This window comes from Trypanosoma grayi, assembly GCF_000691245.1.
Source record: "Trypanosoma grayi strain ANR4 Tgr_696_V1, whole genome shotgun sequence".
Taxonomy (NCBI): Eukaryota; Euglenozoa; class Kinetoplastea; order Trypanosomatida; family Trypanosomatidae; genus Trypanosoma; species Trypanosoma grayi.
This window is the reverse complement of record NW_008826315.1, coordinates 1-9,246: the sequence shown is the minus strand read 5'-3', so window position 1 is coordinate 9,246 and position 9,246 is coordinate 1. Positions and strand designations below refer to the sequence as shown.

Genomic DNA, 9,246 nt, shown 5'->3' with positions numbered 1-9,246 from the left:
AAAAACATCCGTGACAGGATTCGAACCTGCAACCCTCTGATCCGTAGTCAGATGCTCTTCCATTGAGCCACACGGACATGCAACCGCGTACACGGTTGTGGTTCAAAGGGGCACAACACCCCCCTCACAACTGCTCATCAGCGGCCCACCATCCATTGATGCCCTGGCTCTCCTCCGCCCCCTCTGGTCTGACGCGTTTTGCGTGCACCCGCTATTGCAAAAAGGCACCTTCGCATTCACCGTAATCATCTCGGACTCAACCGCCAAAGCGTTCGTTGCTGCTCACTGCATTCCCTTTTCTTCGTCATCATCCATCTGCGGCTCATTCCCTGAAGAGGGAATGAAATCTCATGGCATGTACGATTGGGCATCACGACCACGGCTTGGAGTGGTGCATCAATGGCACATCTGGCCCATAACCCAGCAGCCCCACAACACACATGGCACCATGTCTGCATCGCTCAGCTCGATCCTCAGCGTGGCGACAGGAGGGTTCTGTCCACACACACACACACACAGTTAGCAAACAGGTCACAAAATCATTTTGTTTGCTTCCTTGTTGAGTGCACAGCCGTTGCAAAAAGGGTGACAAGGCCATTTTCTGGTATGGGAATAAGCATGAGTGGCAGATGCGGAAGAAGAAATGAAGTTTATGTAATCCGGTGCATTATGTTGACCAAGGTTTTGTTGTTTACATTTCCTGAATAATGATACAACCCTCCAAGAAGGGATTGGAATAGTCTGCTTCACTGTTGTCATAGTGTGTCTGCATTGAAAAGCGAAAGACGACTACGTCTGAGTTCTGGATTCCTGAACGCATAAACGCCAGAGAATCCTTACTCTCTCAACTGAAAAAAAGTACTTTTTTCTCTCAACACATAGTAAGTATTGCTCGAAGGAAAGCATGCCTTCACTCCTTGTGCCTCACGTGCCTGTTATGACGAGGAGCGGGTGACGTTCAAGGAGTGGGTGTGAGCGAGCCACCCGTGCCCACAGAGTGGGGAGTCGCAGTGTCGTGAGTGACACTTCACTGTCAAACAAATCATCGTTGAAGTACGACAACAGAGCGTTGAGTGCCTCCTCTGTTAGGGAGCCGCTAAGCTGCAGCTCGACAAGGTTCTCAAGCGCACGCACTTCACCACCCCGTTTGTTCTCTGTCTTTGCCAGACGCACAAAGGCGACAACATGTGCCGCCGAGAGGGGGCAGCTCTCAAATAGAAGCCGCCGTAGTCGCAGGATGGGCAACGTGAGGCCACGACCCAAGTCACTTGGCGTGAAACTGCAGCGCGTGAGGTGCACTGTATCCACGCAGCTGCAGCACTCCAGCATATTTTTTGCAAAGGCACATACGCGCTCGCAGCATTCCTTCAACATGGCCCCCGCGTCCGCCGTACCACACCGTGTGCCCCTGTCCACGGAAAAACCCAGCGATGGGAGGACGTCCAAGTACCCATTGCTTTCCACTCGCGTGGCGCTCTGCACACCAGAAGCGGCGTCTCCTGAGAAGACGATATCGGCGAAGTGGATGCAGGTGATGCTTAGGCACCCCGCCACGCAGTCTTCTAGCAGGATGTCTTCCAAGAGGCCCAGCGCAGCGGCGTTGGGTGTAGCATGCAGCGGACCGAGCACCTCTACGCATACTTGGCAGGAAGACGAGAGCGACGAGGACGAACTCGTCACGTTCCTTCTCTCTTCCTCCACTTCAATCCGAACTGGAAGGAATTCAGCGAATCGCTCAACGACGGAAGCAAGTTGCCCCAACGTTCGCAGCGGCACGCGCTCGCTCTCAATGGCACGTAGCAATTCTGTCGTCGTTGTGTCACAACAATCCGCCGGACGAACCGCGCGGTTGGCGCCTCCCTGTACCGAACGTGAAGCCACTGCACTCACCGCGTCAGGCTTCACAGTGGCCGCACCGGCGAATTCTCTGGTACTCGTACTGTCACCGGCAGAATTCGGCGACAGAGGCGCCCGCTCGTGCCTTGCACGTGGCGGGTTAAAAGTTACTCTCCCGCCCGGTTCTACTACACTGCTCAGCCCATTCCCACCGCTGACTTCAGTGTTGTTAGTTGTGGGACTACTAATGCTGACATCATTGTTATATTTTTTGTTGTTTTCGTTGTCTTCGAGTGGGTGTTGGCCAATCTGATGGACGCGGCGCGGTGTGAGACGCGCCAGGAGTGGCTGCAGCGTCACACCGTACAGCAGAGAGAAACCCGTCTGCACTCTGCCACAACACGACTTTTCACCTGCCTCCGCCTCGTCATCGGAGTCCACCTCATCTCCAAGTGGCGAGCTCTCGTATGAACCGGCGCCACCACTGCCGAAAGTGGTGCTCCTGTTAGTTTCATTCTTCTGCTGGTTGCAGCAGTGGTGATGGTCCTCTTGGCGCGCAGCACGCCGTGGGATGAGCAACTTGCGCTCCGCGGAACTGTTCATAGAATTTTTTTTTCCCGCAACGCGAATGATGCGGCTCAATTCCGTCTGTGGTGGTGGCGAAGGGTGACCCCTGCAGCAGACCTCCACACCAACAACGAATGGATATCAATCCTTCAAGCTTTCCCCTTCCTTCCTGCGATGGCCCGTGTTCCCCTATACTGCGCTGCAAGAAGAAAGAGTCGAACCTCCCAAAAATAACCACGTGTTGCATTGGAAAAGAGTTATGCAGGAACAATCTCAACTTGAAGAGAGAAACACTGCTGACGCACACTTGAAAATGACAGCGCCCCCGCTCAACGTTCCTCTCTCAAACGAATACGCAGCACACATTTACACAGAGAGACATGCAGACACAGACATATATTCCATCACGTATGTATCAACAGGGAGGAGTCACACCCCGTCAAAGTTTCTCCCACAGCATAATCTCGAAGGCGCGCAGCAGCTTCTCCTTTTCCACCTCAGATTCCCGGAAAATTCCCTCAAGGGCGGTGTGGCACGTGGTGTTCGCCTCCTCCTCTAGGAACGCTGCCCACTGCTCGACAGCTTCGGGACACGCGCAGAAGATCTCCACCAGCCTAAGAAGCTGGCGGCGGTGTGACATAACCTCGCGAGCGAGCAGATAACTGTCGCGCAGGGGCGCAGCTGTCTGACAAACACAGAAAGGGGAAGCAGGGACAAGGGTATCACTTTCAGACGGCTGTGTATGCTGTTCCTCTTCTCGCGTTGCGTCAGCTGGTGCAGCACTCTGTTCGTGCGTGTAAGAGTCTTCCATGCTGGTCCTTTGACTGGAACATGTTGGTGACTGCAGAATGACCTGCAGGCGTAACTTCTCCTGTTGAAGCAACATTCGGGCCGTGTTGAGACGATCGGTGTGGCCGCAAAGTTTTGTAACTGCTTCATTCAACTTAGATTGCTTCGCTAGAAGGTCTGCGTTGGCAATGCACTCACAGAACTGGTTGTAGTAGGTATCTACTTCCTGTTGCATGACCTTTATGCGCGTGGCCACGACGTCACGCAACTGAAGAAGCGATCCTACCCACCCTTGCATAGAGCCCACAACTCTTACCGCCGATACTGATGCACCATCGGTATCCCTTGTGACACGATCACCATAACTGCCATCACCCCTTGGCGTTGTCGTTGCTATTACTGTAGTCGAAACGGAGGTGCTGCCGCCTCTCAGTGAAAAGAATTCTTCAGTCGGCACACTCGCCGAGGAGCTCGTCGGAGTCAAAACAATTGGGGGAGGACCAGCAATGTGAGGCGATGGCGGCTGGTGGTCCTCCACCACGTCATTCGTATCTAGAATTTCGTCAAGAAGCAATGTGGAAACGTCTTTCCGTGTTTCCTGTTGAACAAAACCGCCAAGGATATCCTCCTCCCCCTCTTCGAGTTTCACCACCATCGCAGACGTTGGCTTGGGACATGCTGCCCCATCATCAAGCAGTCGATCTAAAAAAACCTCTGGAGGCGTATTTTTTTCTACCGGCCAACATTCCGTTGTCCTATTACAACTATTGTTGTTGCCGCGGATAACTCCTCCTCTGTCAGTTGTGAAACAGTCCGAGTGAGGGGACAAGGTGCCATCGGATAACGAATCTACAAACGTACTGCTGTCNACTCCTCCTCTGTCAGTTGTGAAACAGTCCGAGTGAGGGGACAAGGTGCCATCGGATAACGAATCTACAAACGTACTGCTGTCAGTGTCAAAAGCCGTAAATGACGGAGCTGGCTGAGCGTGCCGCCGCAATATAGACTCAATGGCGACGATCTTGTCAAGCAGTTCTCCCAGAAGAGGACTGAACTGGCTGTTAAGGTACGGCGGAAGCGGTAGACCAGAAGCCGGAGCCATTTTCTTTGTCGCCGAAAATGACAATGCGTCCGTTGTGCCAGCTGTTCGAGAGAGCGGCTGTGGCCCCGCAAGTTGTGAGCCACCCACAGCCTTCACGCTGCCCGCTGACGCGTGGTCGAGGCGCGGCGACTCCCCGTCAGGCCTCTTGTGGTCGTCCGTCGCCGTGCAAATACGGAGGTTGCCAGGGTTACCGTGTCGCGCAACACGATGGGACGCAGCGGCACTACCCACCTCGTCACGCGGCATTGTTATGCCTACGAAAATGCGCTTCAAAAGACCCAACCAACAGAAGAAGAGTCCATGCGCACGTCATAATAGGCTGGGTGCGACAAAAAAAAAACAACAAAAAAATATGTAGAGAAACAACACATTCTTAACGCGAAATCCTTCACATGATGCCAGTAAATGGAATTCNAAAAAAAAAAAAACAACAAAAAAATATGTAGAGAAACAACACATTCTTAACGCGAAATCCTTCACATGATGCCAGTAAATGGAATTCCTGACATTAAGTGTATATCTTTGTTTTTCAAGGGCTCATCGAGCATTGAGGTAGGCGAGCAATGCTGCCTCTTCCTCTCTGATTCTACGTTCGACACTCTCCAATTCGTCATCTATTGCATCATGCAGAGGCCGTTGTGGCACACCAGATGATAACGCTGTAAAAGACCCGGCCGTGGGCACAACGATATCGGATGGTGGCGGGGGCACCACAGCAGTGGGCGGTGGCGGTGGAGGCACCACAGCGGTAGGCGGTGGCGGTGGAGGCACCACAGCAGTGGGCGGCGGCGGTGGGGGCACCACAGCGGTAGGCGGTGGCGGTGGAGGCACCACAGCAGCGGGTGGCGGCGGTGAAGAAGGTGCTGCAGCTACAGACAATGGGGATGCGTTTGGTGACGGTTTATGAGAATTGTCTACCGATCCCTCAACCTTCACCAAAAAAGCTCCTCCAGATTTCTTCTCGCTGCAAATATTACTTCCTTCCCCATGCGCATGTCTGCTCTTCAGACACGACGATATTCGCTCCAGTCCTCGCAGTGTGTCTCCAATGGAGACAGAGGAGCTTGGCGACGACGGGTCTGTGTGGCGTTGTCGTAACTGTTGATGGAGCGTGTCGCAGTCCTCCACGGCCCTTCGAAGCAGAGCACACACCTCAGCATGACTCGCATCCAAGCGCTTGTACGTAGCGATCCTTGCCGCATCCGCCTGCTGCGACCGCCGCACCTCCTGTTGTGTTGTGCACAGCTTCTCTTCTATTGCAGCAGTTTGTATACGCTCCACGCTCAATTGCCTTTCCAGCTCCTCGATACGGATGAGACTCTCCTGCTGGGCGAAGCGCAGCCGATCGGTCTGAACACGGTAGTACTCCTTCTCGTTCACCAGGTCCTCGATAGACGCTGTGCCTCCTTCCTCCACGGCTGGTACCACTGCAGCACGCAGCTTGTCTTCTAACTCCCGTCGTCTCCCTTCCTCTGTGTTGAGTGCGTTCAGCGCTCCCTGGTGAAGCCGCTGGAGTTCTTCTTCTCTGCCTCGGCTTGCACGGAGCTCAGAGTTCAACCGAGCGTTTTCCTTCACCATCCTCTCCCCCTCCCGCATTTCGTACTGCAACTGCGCCTCTACAGACTCTTTCTCAAGACGGAGGCGCTCCGCCGTGAACTGGAGCGAGGCAGTATCCACGTGGCGCAACGACTGAAGCCTCTTCTCCGCCGCCTTCGGTGCAGCAGAACACATCGCAAAGGGATCCATGTGAGAGACGCCGGCCGGTGACAACCCACTGCGCAGCGAGGAGGATGAGAGCTGCCCCTCCACCACGCATGGATTAGCACCAGAACCCTCCTCTGTTGATGCTTTCGCTGCAGCAACATCGGAATTTCGCTGTGAGGACTTTCCAGAGGCTCCTTTAAGAACAGCAACTTCCATCTCCAGGCACGCCACCTGTTTCTTGAGGTTCTTCACGAGCGCCGACTCCAGCGCTGCATGCCGGGGCGCCGTCCCGGCCGCGTCGACGTTGGTGCCCCTGGCCGCACCAGGCGATGTGCGCGGCACCACAACACGCACCTTCGCCGCTTCCCCGCGCTGTTGAAAGGAAGAGCTGCGCATTGTTATCCCTAACTCTTCTTCCTATTATTCCCCTTCCCTCACCCCTCTTCCCTTCGGTAGAGAGAGAGAGAGAGAAAGAAAGGGAAAGAGGCGCTGATCCACAAGTATAAAAAACATTACACGGACGACGCCATCAGAGCGATCCAGCAGTGTATCCCTCAACAACATCTAGAGGCTTAATAAACAAGGAAATAACAAAAAAAACCATTGCGGATATCATTGGCGTGACAACGCTGGGGGGTTCCAGCCCCAGGTGGCGTGTGTTGGTGGAAGGATGCGTCCAACCACTTACTTGTCGTCGGGGATCGTGATGGAGACGTCCACGCCGGCGTCGATGGGGAAGGACGTGATCTTCTTCACCAACTCCGTCGGGGCGCGCAGGTCGACGAGGCGCTTGTAGATCTTCATCTCGTACGTGTCCCACGTGTTCGTACCGTTACCGCACGGCGTCTTACGCGTCGTGATCTTCAGCGTGCGTGTGGGGAGGCGCACCGGTCCGCGCACCTGCACCTTCTCGTTGCGCGCGTGCGTCAGCAGCTCCATCATCACATTCTCCACGGCCTTCGCGTTGCGGCTCGTCATCTTCACGAGCACGCGCTGCGTCTCCTGCGCCGCGCCCTGGTCCTTCTTCACGTAAGCCATTTCTTCGTGGTCACACCTTGGCAACGAGACGCAGTGGCCAAGGCACACATACGCAGACGCATAGGAAAACAAAAAGAGAGAAAGAACGTGGCGGGGTGATGAGAGGACGGTACAGAACACAAATAAAGATAATACAAACACAGACGCTATTTAGTTAGAGAATTCACTCTCAGTTTTCTTTTTTGCCGTAGTAGGAAGGGAAGCAACGAAAGCTCCACACCCCCTCAGAAGATCTTCGGAGGCGTTTGCTTCTCCCTCTCCGTTTGTGAGAACATCCACTTTTCCGGCGGCGCTGTGGCAGCAGGCTGGGACGAGAATGAAAGCTGCGCCGTGCCCTTTGCTTTTCGCTTCAGTGCCGCCTGGTATGCGACGTGGACGACAGGGTCCTTGTGGTCCTTCACATGCCCGTACGCCTCAATCACCATGTCGAGCAGAATGTCAGGCACGTCGAAATCCTCGGGGTACGACCGGACGACTTTATCCTCCACCACCCGTTTCTGCTCGTGACCGGCGATGCTCTCAAAGCGGGCGAAGCGCATCAGGACGCTGTGCCACTGCTCGCGCATGTATGCGGCTTGGATAAGAAGGCGCATTTTATCAAACGTCTCGGGTATTTCTCGGTCTCGCATTTCTTTATTGATGCGATCAAAATTCTTCCAATCACGCTGCTTCATGCAGCAACGCAGAAGCGCCAGGTAAACAATCATGCCGCCGTTTTGCATAACCGGCATCTGGGCAAAACGCTGGGCCTCATCAAAAGAGTCGCACGCCTCGATACGAGCAGCCAGTGCCAAACGGTACACCTGCGAGGATATCGGCCGTCTGTCTTTCTTCATGACGTCAAGGATTCGCATCGCATCCTCCCACTGTCCGGCCATGGCGCACGAACGCAGCGGCGACTCGTAGTTCTGCTGGTACATAGTCACACCGTTGTTCCGCATCGCGTCAAAGAGAGAAACTGCAAGGGCCCACCCCGCGGGCTGCTGAAGCAATGCGCCCCGTTCCACTGCGGCCACCTCCTCACAGGAGGTGAGTGCCAGCCGAACGCTGCGCTCATCTGGTGGGGAACGGGTAGCAATCATTTGTTGCATCTGCGATACCACCTCTGCGTGCCTACTGTGGCGATAGCACACACGTATCGCTGCGTCGTGTGCCTCAGGTGGGATGAGAACGTTCTGTTGGCCGCAGCCGCGGAGGAAGCGCAGACACTTCTCCCACTTCCCACCAGCTTCCCAGAGCCGCGCGACACGTTCCACAACGACGGGTGTCAGTGGGTTGTGCTCACGAAACCCTTCACCGCCCGTGCGGAGAGAACTGAACTCCTTCAGTGCCAGCGCCCACGGCAATGCGGTATCAACCTTGTCACCAGCATTTGTGTCGTTGCTCTTTGTCATACCCTCGGTAGCGACAGCGGCAAGGGAGCGGAAGCCATGCTCATGGCGCGTTGACGCCACCAGCGCAGCACGCAAGTACTCAGATGTGAGATTATCGTTAACAACAGGTGTGTGTGTCGCATCTTTCTTCAGGAGGTCCGCGTCTCGCTGTCGTAAACGCAGAAACTGTTTCTGAGCCTCCTCGAAGTCCCCACAGTCCGCACAGGCAGCCATAAAGGCCACATGCACTTCCATAGAGCGGGGTTTATTGATTTCCCTGTGGAAGTCTGTGTAAAGTTTTCGTGCAACGTCCAGCTTCCCTCTGCGTCCACATCGTTCAATTGCGTCGCACAGCATCTCGCTCGTGGGAGTGATATTATGACGTGAGGCATCGGTGAGAGCGGCGACACACGTGGACCACTGTGAGGCATGCTGGTGTTGGTCAAGAAACACCTTGAGCTTTGCCAGCCGTGTCACATCACGACGGGCCAGAAGTTTGTCACTGCGAAGCTTACTGTTCAAGAGCTCGGCGTACCCAGCTCTCTTGTGCATACAGTCCTACTGCTGGCTCACCTCTCATCTACGGACAAAGAGAACCTCCAGCGGTGTGCCGAAGCAGGTGTCACAGAGGAAAGAAAGGGACAGACCTCAACAGGCATCGCAAACACAAAGAGAAACAAGATACAGAGCGATCCAGCAGTGTATCCTTCAACAACATCTAGAGGCTTAATACACAAGGAAATAACAAAAAAAAAACCATTGCGGATATCATTGGCGTGACAACGCTGGGGGGTTCCAGCCCCAGGTGGCGTGTGTTGGTGGAAGGATGCGTCCAAC

At 54.6% G+C, this 9,246-nt stretch overlaps 5 protein-coding genes and 1 non-coding gene across 6 annotated transcripts; all 6 read right to left on the bottom strand.

Moving 5' to 3' along the window:
• Nucleotides 1–5: 5 nt before the first annotated feature.
• On the bottom strand, nucleotides 6–77 carry DQ04_tRNA013 (the record flags this gene model as incomplete). The annotated part of the gene is made up of 1 exon: nucleotides 6–77. It is a non-coding gene; the product is annotated as a tRNA-Arg (tRNA).
• An 847-nt stretch (nucleotides 78–924) lies between these two features.
• DQ04_06961040 (hypothetical protein) lies at nucleotides 925–2,439 on the bottom strand (the record flags this gene model as incomplete). The annotated part of the gene is made up of 1 exon (XM_009314958.1): nucleotides 925–2,439. One exon carries the CDS (start codon nucleotides 2,437–2,439, stop codon nucleotides 925–927), a length of 1,515 nt encoding a protein of 504 aa, XP_009313233.1.
• Nucleotides 2,440–2,842: 403 nt separating this feature from the next.
• DQ04_06961030 (hypothetical protein) lies at nucleotides 2,843–4,540 on the bottom strand (the record flags this gene model as incomplete). The annotated part of the gene is made up of 1 exon (XM_009314957.1): nucleotides 2,843–4,540. One exon carries the CDS (start codon nucleotides 4,538–4,540, stop codon nucleotides 2,843–2,845), a length of 1,698 nt encoding a protein of 565 aa, XP_009313232.1.
• A 291-nt stretch (nucleotides 4,541–4,831) lies between these two features.
• On the bottom strand, nucleotides 4,832–6,394 carry DQ04_06961020 (hypothetical protein; the record flags this gene model as incomplete). The annotated part of the gene is made up of 1 exon (XM_009314956.1): nucleotides 4,832–6,394. The coding sequence occupies one exon, from the start codon at nucleotides 6,392–6,394 to the stop codon at nucleotides 4,832–4,834; it is 1,563 nt and encodes a 520-aa protein (XP_009313231.1).
• Nucleotides 6,395–6,682: 288 nt separating this feature from the next.
• DQ04_06961010 (ribosomal protein S20) lies at nucleotides 6,683–7,036 on the bottom strand (the record flags this gene model as incomplete). Its single annotated transcript, XM_009314955.1, has 1 exon — nucleotides 6,683–7,036. The coding sequence occupies one exon, from the start codon at nucleotides 7,034–7,036 to the stop codon at nucleotides 6,683–6,685; it is 354 nt and encodes a 117-aa protein (XP_009313230.1).
• Nucleotides 7,037–7,260: 224 nt separating this feature from the next.
• DQ04_06961000 (hypothetical protein) lies at nucleotides 7,261–8,961 on the bottom strand (the record flags this gene model as incomplete). The annotated part of the gene is made up of 1 exon (XM_009314954.1): nucleotides 7,261–8,961. The coding sequence occupies one exon, from the start codon at nucleotides 8,959–8,961 to the stop codon at nucleotides 7,261–7,263; it is 1,701 nt and encodes a 566-aa protein (XP_009313229.1).
• Nucleotides 8,962–9,246: the final 285 nt, after the last annotated feature.